Genomic DNA, 11966 nt, shown 5'->3' on the forward strand with positions numbered 1-11966 from the left:
TGAAAAAACCTTATCTGCTGTTGACTTTCAAACAGTTACCGGGTATAAGAGAGGGCAAAATCAGAGCTGTGTTTGCCTCACAGGGCGGTGGCTGCTTACCAGCTGCACTTTAATTTCCACAACAATTCACCAGTGCAACATCCCTGTGTATATATGGAGTACATAGCCCAACTTTTTTTTTTTTTTTTTAACATATGCTCAGATGTTTCTACTATTCTGTCCCCCCGTATGTATATAAATAGGGAGGCCAAAAAATTAGAAACACCTCTCAATACAATGTAATCCACAAGACCTCTGCAAACTACAACCTCAGTACAACCTCCAACTCCACAATGTCAGCACAAACTGAACATTATCAGTTCAGTTTAAAGGTACAGTGGACACTGAGTGGATTCAGATAATGCACTCTCTACCATCTATACATTTCCATTTTTAAGTACATTGCTTATGATTTAGTGCTGCTCTTGAGGATTTGAATAAGTAATGTACTTTACCCGCACGACTTTGAGAAGATTTTATTCCTGTCAGGATTTCACCTGGGTGCGTAAAACTGCGCTCGCCCGAACAGGGACTTGAACCCTGGACCCTCAGATTAAAAGTCTGATGCTCTACCGACTGAGCTATCCGGGCTTCGACACTGCAAAGTTACAGTGCTCTATCTGTCCCAATTACCTTTCCATCATGACCGGAATTTGACTTGTGTCCTGCACCAAGCCGTGACCCAGGAAACAGCGGCTTTTCCCCCCGGACAGCCGCCTCGATGTGTGAAGCTGTCGGCGCACCGGGCAGCTCGCTTCACGGGTCCCGACCCGCCAGATGAGAAACACTGACCCGGTCGCTTCAATTTCCCCAGGAGCGGATCAGGTCAAGGAGCAGGGGGAGTCACTCGGAGCTCAGGTCAGCACAACCGCGGATATTGATGCGCTATTTCATGAGTTTACAGAGGCCTGCGCTGAGTCTGGGCTGGTCATGCCCTTTGCCTCCAGCAGTAAGACATATTTACAGCAAAGTGTGATGAAGGAGATAATGGTTGCACCTAGCAGCTAATTGCACATTTTCTCATTTTAGTTCCATAAGTGATTCATAATTTAATGTACTGTTTATCATTTTTATCTCGCATGCACTTACACAGGTTTGTCTCATTGGGATTAACAGTCAGCTTTTCCTCCTTTAGCCAAGAAAGAGCATCATAACAAATATAAATTGCAGCCATTATGCAATATTATGGGCATTTCGAATTACAGTCAGTCATTTGAGTAAGAAGCACAGAGCTCTCCCCAGATGACAACAGTCCAATATCAAAGCAGAAAGATATCAGGCTGAATCATCATGACATTATTTTGGTTATAATCTTTATGGAAATACATTAAAAACTTTGGATCAGGTAGAGTTAGGCTTTAGGGATTATAATCTACTGCCATCTAGCGGGCACGCCGCGCAGCACAGCCACGTTTTGCCGACGTCACACAATAATAAGGAAGTGGGACAACACACGAGTGGGAGACGGGCCGGGGTTTGTTGCTGATGCTGTGTGTCTCACATTATTACTGACTCTGTGCCATAACTATAGACTAAATAAGAGCGTCCTATAATAAAAGTACAGTGTTAAGCAGCCGCACAGGCTTTCAGTTCATCGTTACCGGTTGTGATTTGTCTGCTTTGTCTGTGTCCCAGATTTAGAGAGGCACTATGGAGAGATATTCAGTCCACAAGGTGATTGGTGAAGGCTCTTTTGGCAGAGCGTTGCTGGTGCGGTGTAGAAACAGTCAGGAGGAATATGTGCTCAAAGAGGTCCAGCTGCCAAAGGTAGGTGTGCAAACAGAGATAATGAAGCACAGTTGGTCCACACACACACACACACACACACACACTCAGTTCTGGTGCAGCAGCTCTAACAGGCCTTTGAACTGGATCCCCCATGCATCACACATCCACAGGCAAGTTGTTTCTGGCTAAAACAGTGAAATAATAATAAAAAAAAAAAAATCAAAAATCAAGGACCGCTGCTGTTAAACCGCCCTATAATCTATGGAGAAACTCTGTGTTTCCATCCTGAGATCCTGTCTGGTGAGCCATAGCCTGCAGTCTGTCTTGGCATTACATAGCTGTGCAAAAAAAAAAAACACAAAACAAAGAAAAAAACAAACCACTGATGCAGATGAATATCATAATGACTATTTTTCGGAGTCCTGTATGGATTCTCTGTACTGATATGTTCCATTTATGCGCTTCATTTTCATATTGTGTTATGTCAGCTGCATGCTAGAGCGTTGTGCATTGTGCTGATTTTGTTTTAGTAAATCAGAATGGGAAATCTAAGTTAATCTAAGCAATCTACATTTATTTATTTATTTTTTATTTATTTATTTTATATTGGTGCAAAGTGCCTGTACACAAGACAGGATGGGGGTGGAGACAAAAGGTGAAAAGGCATGACAAGAACAAGATAATTCCAAAGAGAGAAAAATAAAAATAAAAGCAAACAAACAGCCAAAAACACAACAAGAAGGAGAAAAAATAAATAAATAAATAAACAAATAATAATGATAACAATAATAATAATAATAATAGTAGTAGTAATAATAATAATAATAATAATAATAATAAAACATGAATAATAAAATAAATACAGAGATAAATAAAAAAAATAATAATAAAGTAACAATAATAATAGTAATAATGACAATAAAACAGTAATAGTAATAAAAATAATAATGATGACAACTACTACTACTACTACTAATGATAATTTTCAGTCATTTCAGTCAGTTTAACAGAGTAGTTTAGTGTATGCTGATACAAATTGAATCATGACCCATAAATTGTGCTGCCTGATGCACAGCGTATCTTGCAGGCCTTGACAATACTCACCCCTAATTCATGATGATTGTTTTTGGTTTTTTTTTATAGAATCAGTCCAAAGTGAAGAATTCAAGGAGAGAAGCCATCCTGCTGTCCAGGATGAAACATCCTAATATTGTGGCCTTCAGGGAGGCATTTGAAGGTAGTCACGCGGTTGTCCCTTTAAAAAGTACTTGATGGTGGTTTCAGACTCTGGTGATAAAACAGAAGTTATGAGGGTTCACACTGAAGCTCAGGTGTTTGTGATTGTGTTTGTTCAGCTGACTGCCTCCTGTGTATCGTCATGGAGTTCTGCAGCGGAGGAGACCTGCTCCAGAGGATCCGGCGGCAGAAAACGACGCTGTTCCCTGTCGATGACGTAGGCGGCCTTGACCTCCCGGAGCTGCTCACAAAATTCAGATAGACAGCTCAGTTACTGATTTCAGCTTTGTTGTGTTTACTGCATTTGTTTCCCTCGCTCTCTCTCTCTTTTTTTCAGATCTTGAAATGGTTTGCTCAGATGTGTGCCGGCACAAAACACATCCATGATAAAAGGGTTTTGCACAGAGATCTGAAGGCCAAGGTAGTCTCTAGATGTATATATATATATATATATAGTTACCCTGCATGTTAATGGATTTTGTGTTGTGCCTAAAAACTTTCCACAGATGCTAAACAGCGCACACACTGTGTTTTTCACTTGGGAGTAAACTTTCCACATAATTATCATTCGTTTAAATTTGCCATCGGTCATTTCAAAGAAAAAAAAAAAAAAACTCATCACAAACTTGTTAGAAAGATCTGCTTTTCTCTGTTTGGCCTCTGAGTCAGAACACCAAGAAATAGATGATTTAGTTTGCTGGTCGGCTGCGTGCTGATGGAGTCTCATCAGTATGAGCACTGTGGAGTGAAATAAGCAAAGATAAAATTGCTGATCGAGATAAGATCACAACATTATCCTCCAGTTATATATAATATCATCATGGCCCCACGCTTGGCTGCCCTTTTTTATCTCCGTGTTTAGTCATCATTTCTCTCTCATTTCCTTGCCTAGAACATTTTCCTGACAGATAATGGAACAATCAAGCTCGGGGACTTTGGCTCGGCTTGTCTTCTGAATAGGTACAGGAAGAGCAAAGCAGCACTTTACAGTTTTTTTTTTGTATTTACGTTAATGCACTATGCTCGATATGCTCCAGTTATAGTTCAATTTTAGCTCATCTTTTTTTCTAATTGTATCCTCTCTCGCAGCTCAAAGGCATACGCTCAGACATATGTTGGGACGCCATATTATGTCTCCCCTGAAATCTGGGACAACAAGCCATACAACAATAAGAGGTATGATGATGCTGCCTTGTGTGTTTTGCTCATTTCTGCATTTCATATAACGTAAGACAAAACTTTGATGAATGTGTGCCTGTGTCCCCGTGGGGGAGCTGGGTCACAGCAGCAGAAAATAGCTTCAGGTCGCAGCAAAAAAAATATGTTAACTAGAATGCGTGTGGGAAAATGAGTGATCTCAGCATTATTAGGAAAGGCAAAATAACAATAGTGCAACTTACTGGGACAAAGAAAAGGATGAATACAGAGTATGTGCAATATTAAAGTATTATTTGCAGTGTGAGGTAGGTGGAAATATACATCTCTTTCTCTCTCTCTCTCTCTCTCTCTCTCTCTCTCTCTCTCTTTCTCTTCCTCTCTCTCTTTCTCCCTCTCTCCCCACAGAGGTTTTTATTCAATTCTATGTTTGACATTGAGGTCATAGTTAGTGCTGCTGTTGGACTGGACTGCATTTTATTGAGACCTGTTTCTGATATTCTGTCCCCCCTCATGTATTTGAATAGGGAGGACAAAAAACAAGAAACACCTCTCAATATAATGTAGTCCAGTACAAGACCTCTGCAAACTACAACCTCAGTAATGAACATATACAATAACACAGATTGAGAGAGAGGTATAAACATATATATATGCATTTATTTATTTATGTGTAACTTATTTTTGTGCATATATGAAAACAGTGGGAAGGAAGTGAGGGTGCATGTATTTGTAATATATGCTAGATATGTAATGTATGTCTGTATATGGAGAATTCCACATTCAACTGAGTTTCACATATAGCTATTTACTGATAAGATAAGATAAGATAAGATATTCCTTTATTAGTCCCACAGTGGGGAAATTTCCAGCTTTACAGCAGCAAAGTGGATAGCAAAAATACGAAGCATAATTTACAGTAAAAACAGACAATAAATAGCAACAAGCAATATAAACAATATAAACAAGGAATATAGAAATTAGAAATATGAACAATTTAAACAACGGAAGAAAATAGAAATATGAACAGCGGTATGGACATATATGCCATACATGGAAATACCCTACACATCTTACATTTCTATGTGGGCGGAGATGCTCCATGTTGCATGTTGGTGGTATGAGGCAGAGGCTTAAAGTGCTTTTTTTTTTTTTTTTTTTTTTTATCATATTTCATATTATAGTTCCTCTTAGCACGATGCTACAGATGAATGCACACACTGCCTTTGGTGCGGTGCATCCCAAACACAGCAGGCTGACTTGTGATGTCACGTCAGGGTTAGTCAGTCTTGTATATTTTTTGATTAAGCCGTGAAATGACGAATGTCTGGTGCGAATGAATAACCCCTCTGTCCGTCTGTGTGTTCTGCAGCGATGTGTGGTCTCTGGGCTGTGTCCTCTACGAGCTCTGCACCCTGCGCCACCCGGTACTTCCTCTCCACTCCCCTTATCACGGGGTTCAGCTGCGGGCCTCTCTCCAAATATTGTCAATGAATCTTTGTATAAAAGACTTGTGCTGACATCTTACTGCACGCCGGGGCGATACTGCAAACCATTGTTGTGAAATGATGGAGGGCCGGTGTCTTCAGCTGAGTCGAATTATCGGCTGTGTATTTTTGTGGCTCGGATGTTGCAGAAGGAAGGGTTTGTGTTCCCAGGGATCCTCATCAAGTCTGTTTGCTCCTGTGTCCAGTTCCAGGCGTCCAGCTGGAAGTCTCTGATTCTCAAAGTGTGCAGAGGTGCGTACCCTCCGCTGCCCAGGCACCTGCCCTACGAGCTGCACTATCTGCTCAAGCAGATGTTCAAGACAAACCCCAAGGACAGGCCGTCCGTGCACACCATCCTCACCTCGCACCGCATTTCCAGACTCCTGCATGAGCATCTGCCCTCCCAGGTAAAAATGTAGCTACCGCCTGCTGATCGACTCAATCAGTTTCCTGGTGATAATAATAACCCCACCCACATCGGTGCATTGATTATAGATTCTGCCAATTCAACTGCATCGAGCTGTAAAAATAAATAAATGAAATTAACCCGACTTAGGCCTTAATCTGAAATACATTGAATCAGTCACAAGTTATTCACAATTCTGTTGTGATGTAACAAAGTACAAAAAAATTGCATTTTTTTTTTTTTTTGTATAGCAGTTACCGAAACCAGTGTAATAATGCTCTACCACAAACACAACAATAAAATACAATAATTTATGAACAAAAAGCAAGAAGGCACAGGGAATAATAAAATAAAGTAGTTAACCCTATAAAGCCATTTGTATCATATATGATACACATTTTCAATTCCGGTTTTCGTTTTCAGTTTAATCAATACTTGACCAAAATACTGTTGTATACCTTTGAACACTTCCCTTGTTCACCCTGGACCATACCATTGGCACTTCAAGTACATATCATATATCATACACCAGAAAAGTCGTGTAATAACATATTTTTTTATTTTTTTATTTTTTTATATATATATATTTTGTTATTTTGTTCAATTTCAAAAAATGGAATTTTCTGCCAATTCTTTCATAGTTCAGGCTTTATAGGGTTAAAACATAATAAAAATAATGAAAAAAAATTATAAGAAGGCCTTATGCTAAAAATAAGTTTTCAAACGTGATTTAAAAGAAGAATCTGGTGCAGCAAGCCAGATAATCTGACGTTGTTCGTCTTACATTGTTGCGCTGGTGTATTTAATGGATTTAAAATTTTGATGTCAGGTTTAAAATTTAAACTCTGCGCCCGCCCACAAGCTCTTACACAACCTCCCCAGCTGCGGCGACCCCATGTGGGCTCTGACCCCTGACAAGCTGGTGTTGGTTCAGATGGCCGCGCAACTCATGTTATGGTTTTGATTTACGGCGCTGCTTTGGATCTCTTCACAGGCGTCAGACACGGAGGGACAGGGGAGGCGAAAGCGACGATGGAGGAGGGAGGAGGGGATGAAGGTGGCGGATCATCTGGGACAGAAGAGCCTGGTAACAACATCGACGTTTGAAGGTAGCATCTGAACTTAAGACTCGTCACAGATACACATGAAACCACGCCACCAGAATTTTACTGCTCTTTTCTGTTGTTCTTCATTTAAAAAGGAACAGTTCACTGAAAATACAAAGAGCCCATGTGGTTTCTGTGTGATCTGGTGAGGTTTCCAGTTTCTCCTGTCTCCTGCCGCTCTGAATGGATGTTCGTTTGTTGAACTCAAACCGTCAAAAATTTTACAGATGAAAAACTCAACAGCAGCTGCTCTTTAAAAAAAAAAATGAGACAGATATCTGACATAATCCATAGCTCTTGGGAGGGGAGATTTTCAGTGGGAACTGTTATACTAAACTGTATTCATCCACCTATAGGGTATATCAGTTGTCAGCAGATAGTTGCCAAATCTGGATGGATAGATTGCAGTAGAAGGGAAAAAAAATGTATACATACACACACACACACACACACACACACACACACACACACACACACACACACACACACACCCATTTGGCTGAACTGTTCCTTTAAGAGACAGGCACATATACATTCTCATCATAGCCAACAAGATGTACTGCTGCTGTTGTGGGTTGTTGGGTAAACTGCAGCACTGGAGTTTTAGTGTTATATATCTTGTATCGAATACAATCCAATGCAAATGTTCTGCCATAAAGTTTCCTTTCCTGCTGCCTATAATGCTCAGCTTTTCCTTTTTGTCACATTAATAGAGGTGTTCATTCACTTCTGTGTTTGGCATTGAGCTCATAGTTGTGGATTGCATTTCATTGAGAGCTGTTTCTACTATTCTGTCCCCCTCATGTACAGTTAGGTCCATAAGTATTTGGACAGTGACACAATATTCATAACTTTGCTCTTGTACACCACCACCACCACACTGCAAAAATGCAAAATCTTACTAAGATTATATGTCTTATTTCAAGTCAAAAATGTCTTATTTCTAGTCAAAATATCTCATTACACTTAAAATAAGACATGATCACCTCAGGAGTAACTTGTTTTTAGACAATTTTCATTGTTGTTTTTAGAAAATTTGCTTGTTTCATTGGCAAAATTTGCCAGTGGAAAAAGTGAAAATGCACTTGAAATAAGTGAAAATTAGCTAGAAACAAGAAACAAATTTTGCCAATGAAACAAGCAAATTTTCACTTGTTTCAAGCAAATTTTCACTTGAAACAAGAGACAATTGTCTAAAAACAAGTTACTTCTGAGGTGATCATGTCTTATTTTAAGTGTAATGAGATATTTTGACGAGTAATAAGCCATTTTTGACTTGAAATAAGACAAATAATCTTGGTAAGATTTTGAGTTTTTGCAGTGCACCATGTTGCAGATGTTGTCACATGCACTGTGTGGCATTTTTTAACCTTTGATGTTGAAATTGCGCTGCACCCGTTCCTTGTGTCCCAGGAGCAAAGCTCGCCGAGGCCCCCAGTGAAAGCAGAGAGCCGGCTCCTCGAAGGCAGTGGGCTGCCGGCCCCTCGGACTCTGTGCTCCAGGCGCTGGGCGACGCCCGTCTGCTCTCGTCTCACAGCGTGGCGTCAGGTGGACAGACTCATGAAAGTGCATCAGCACTAACAGCAATCTCACGCACGGCTTTGACTTTGAGGGACAGGTTTTGTTAGGTTTTCAAAGTGTTTTATTTTGGGTTTTGTCTCAGGTGTCTCAGAGGATACGGGCCCAGAGGAGTCGGAGGAGGGCGGGCAGAGGAGACGATGGGAGGAGAGTCCGCCCGAGAGGCTTCTGAGTCTGCTGGAGAAGGTCCAGCTCAGCACGGCCTTCAGCACCTATTCAGTACACGGGACAGGTCTGACAAAACACCTTAAATTACATGTGCAATATTATAGTTTTGATATATAGTACAGTGGAACTAGCAGTCTGTCATTCCTGTAATTCCTACAGTTCATATCAACTCAGAATTCAGAATTTCTGACCTGCGTTAACCGCGTCGACTTCGGAGAGACGGCTGCTCCTACAAAGAAGAAGCTCCACAATATCCGCCCTGGGAGAAATCCAAATATTTATGTAGTAGTATTTGTTTATGTAGTAAATATACACTCAAATTGATTCAATTCCTGCCATAAACCCGTGGTTCTCAGTCCGGGGGTTGGGCGATGATTAAGACACAGGGGAAAGAAAAAAAAAAAAAGGAATTCGCAAAATTGTCATGATTATTTTTTCATATTTTACCCTTTTTTTCTGTTTTCTTGTAAAATACTTAAAAACGTAAGGCGTCCTCTGACAGTTCTGACAAGGTCGCCGTGTTCACGACTGCATGTGCAGCCTGTGACGGGGGGTCGCGAGAAGGCATTGCTTTGTTTTCAGGGGTCTTACGGGGTCACGAGGCAAAAAAGATTGAAAGCCACTGCCATAAAGAACAGCAACAAAAGGCGATTTGTTTCCTGCCATTTTTTTTTGTGTGTGTGTTTTGATGATTGGACTGAAATCAGAGAAACCGGAGCTCTGAAACAGTCCACACATTCCCAACTTATAATCATTCTTTGAAGACCGTCCAGTGGTTCAGTGCTTTTTCTCACAAGTGGTTCTTCAGATAGGACATGAATCCGATTGGCCTTAATAGCCTTAATAAGATGCGATGTAGCCGTAGCCGTGACTCACTTTCTCTGCGTGAATCATTTCCTCATCATTGTGAATTGTTTCTCGTCACATGTAGAGGATATTTCTTTGTATAACTTAGTAAAACACAGTCATTGTGCCCCAGATGGGAATATAATAGCTCCCTGTGGTCTTGCCTTCCCGTTCAGGTGGCAGTCCCCTGGTGGGACCCCTCTCCCAGACGCAGGGCGACGACACCGACGGCCCGGAGGAGGAAGTGGCAGTAGACGAGGAGCGGCTAGAGTCTCGTTCTGACGATGAGGACACGTAAGGAAACTTGGCTTTTCACTGGAATTGCACACAGTAGTGTTACCTGCCATGACACCCGCTGATGTTTAGCCGGTTTGAGCCAAATATTTAAGGAGTATTAATCTATAACTTACATGAGCCGCCGTCAGAGGCAAGTAAGAATTGCAGCATGAACAGCTTATGGCTTATGCACTGCAAAAACGCAAAATCTTACCAAGATTATTTGTCTTATTTCAAGTCAAAAATGTCTTATTTCTAGTCAAAATATCTCATTACACTTAAAATAAGACATGATCACCTCAGAAGTAACTTGTTTTTAGACAATTGTCTCTTGTTTCAAGTGAAAATTTGCTTGAAACAAGTGAAAATTTGCTTGTTTCATTGGCAAAATTTGTTTCTTGTTTCTAGCTAATTTTCACTTATTTCAAGTGAATTTTCACTTTTTCCACTGGCAAATTTTGCCAATGAAACAAGCAAATTTTCACTTGTTTCAAGTGAATTTTCACTTGAAACAAGTGAAAATTGTCTAAAAACAATTTACTTCTGAGGTGATCATGTCTTATTTTAAGTGTAATGAGATATTTTGACTAGAAATAAGACATTTTTGACTTGAAATAAGACAAATAATCTTGGTAAGATTTTGCGTTTTTGCAGTGTAGAGGTTAATAAACTCACCAGTTAGAGGCAGAAGTCCAACAGAAAGCTCTGTTTAAGAGGTAATATACTGCAGTGCCAAATTGGATAATAACAATGCTGCATCATAATTCTCTCTTTTGGCTTCTAAAACAGTATAATCTGGAAAATAAGTGAGTAAGAGCCAGAAACGTAAACTAATCATTTAGTCGTTGGTATTTATAAACCACCCACCGGTGCTTTACATTATGGTCCTGTTGAGATAAAGGACAATTAAAATTGTGGTTATTGCCCCTTTAACGTACACCATCATTTTTGATCTGTAGTGAGAGCTTCGACTGATTTTTTTTGTTGGATTCATGTTGAATGTATAGAATTTGGTGAGGGCACGTGTGTGTGTGTGTGTGTGTGTGTGTGTGTGTGTGTGTGTGTGTGTGTGTGTGTGAAAACACAGCGGTAACACACCTCCTCTCTTCACAGGGACTTTGAGGAAGAATCGCCATGTGACTGGATTGACGAACTTGAGAAAATGTTTTGCCTGTGAAGCACACACAGTCACAAGGCTATTAAAATTAATGTGTGCATCCGTTCCATATAGCCTAAGTGTTAATGTGTCAGGATCATTTCCGTTGTTTTAATTTAGGGTTGTTCTTTCTACAAATGAGGAACCAGTTAATTTTTTTACTGCATGTTTGTTCCACATGGACAAAGATCCAGTTTTGAAATCAAGCACTGATGGTTTTGCCCTGTATTGTACATTGTGATTTCTGACAAATGGCTTCCTGTTTTTAAATGCTGTGTAAAACCGACTCCTGCATTAAAATGCAACAATGCTGCAAATCCAGTATTGCCGAGCTTGTCATTATGTAACCTGTTTACATGAAGATGAGTGAGTTGTGTACGGGCTCTCCCTCTCATTCAGTTTGAACATCTGCTGTGTGTACCGTTCAGGTTACCATGATAACATCCCCAGTAGATTGAGGCCGTCTGGAAGCCCCTGTTTGCCTTGTTGCTGAGGCAGGAAATCATAGACCCGGAGCAGCTGGATCTCCCCGGGGTCACACCGGTTTGAACCCGCTCAGACCTTTGATGTTCATTTCCTCTGCAATATCAAATGTAGACTAAACATGTTCAGTTGTCGGTGCTCTCCTGCTTTTATTCTCTGTAATTCATTGTCAAGCCATACATCTGGAACTTGTGGCTGCTTTTTTTTTTTTTATTATTATTATTATTATTATTATTAGCTGTGGCCTAAACACCGGTGCACATACACAGAGACAATAGGGTTAGTGTTGATTCCTGCTGGAA

The 11966-nt window shown here is 40.4% G+C and overlaps 1 protein-coding gene and 1 non-coding gene across 7 annotated transcripts; one reads left to right on the forward strand and one right to left on the reverse strand.

Moving 5' to 3' along the window:
- Positions 1–557: 557 nt before the first annotated feature.
- On the reverse strand, positions 558–630 carry trnak-uuu (transfer RNA lysine (anticodon UUU)). Its single transcript has one exon. It is a non-coding gene; the product is annotated as a tRNA-Lys (tRNA).
- Positions 631–1447: 817 nt separating this feature from the next.
- On the forward strand, positions 1448–11489 carry nek3 (NIMA related kinase 3). 6 transcript variants are annotated; one of them, XM_030067966.1, is made up of 14 exons: positions 1448–1513; positions 1675–1806; positions 2911–3004; positions 3123–3220; positions 3341–3424; positions 3896–3963; positions 4093–4179; positions 5531–5585; positions 5852–6052; positions 7046–7160; positions 8571–8723; positions 8821–8967; positions 9926–10043; positions 11139–11489. In XM_030067966.1, exons 2-14 carry the CDS (start codon positions 1690–1692, stop codon positions 11200–11202), a joined length of 1401 nt encoding a protein of 466 aa, XP_029923826.1. In that variant the 5' UTR covers positions 1448–1513; positions 1675–1689; the 3' UTR covers positions 11203–11489. The 6 variants fall into 6 exon arrangements, with proteins under 6 accessions (XP_029923826.1, XP_029923827.1, XP_029923829.1 ...); XM_030067967.1 differs by having other exon boundaries at positions 1487–1529; XM_030067969.1 differs by having other exon boundaries at positions 1488–1529; positions 1681–1806.
- Positions 11490–11966: the final 477 nt, after the last annotated feature.

Source organism: Myripristis murdjan, chromosome 13 (genome assembly GCF_902150065.1).
Source record: "Myripristis murdjan chromosome 13, fMyrMur1.1, whole genome shotgun sequence".
NCBI lineage: Eukaryota > Metazoa > Chordata > Actinopteri > Holocentriformes > Holocentridae > Myripristis > Myripristis murdjan.

Excerpts from the sequence above, each read along its gene's own strand:
- nek3 (XM_030067966.1), top strand. The coding sequence starts at position 1,690 with ATGGAGAGATATTCAGTCCACAAGGTGATTGGTGAAGGCTCTTTTGGC. Across the intron at positions 4,180-5,530 it reads AAGCCATACAACAATAAGAG|CGATGTGTGGTCTCTGGGCT; the intron begins GTATGATGATGC and ends TGTGTTCTGCAG. Across the intron at positions 8,724-8,820 it reads AGGTGGACAGACTCATGAAA|GTGTCTCAGAGGATACGGGC; the intron begins GTGCATCAGCAC and ends GTTTTGTCTCAG.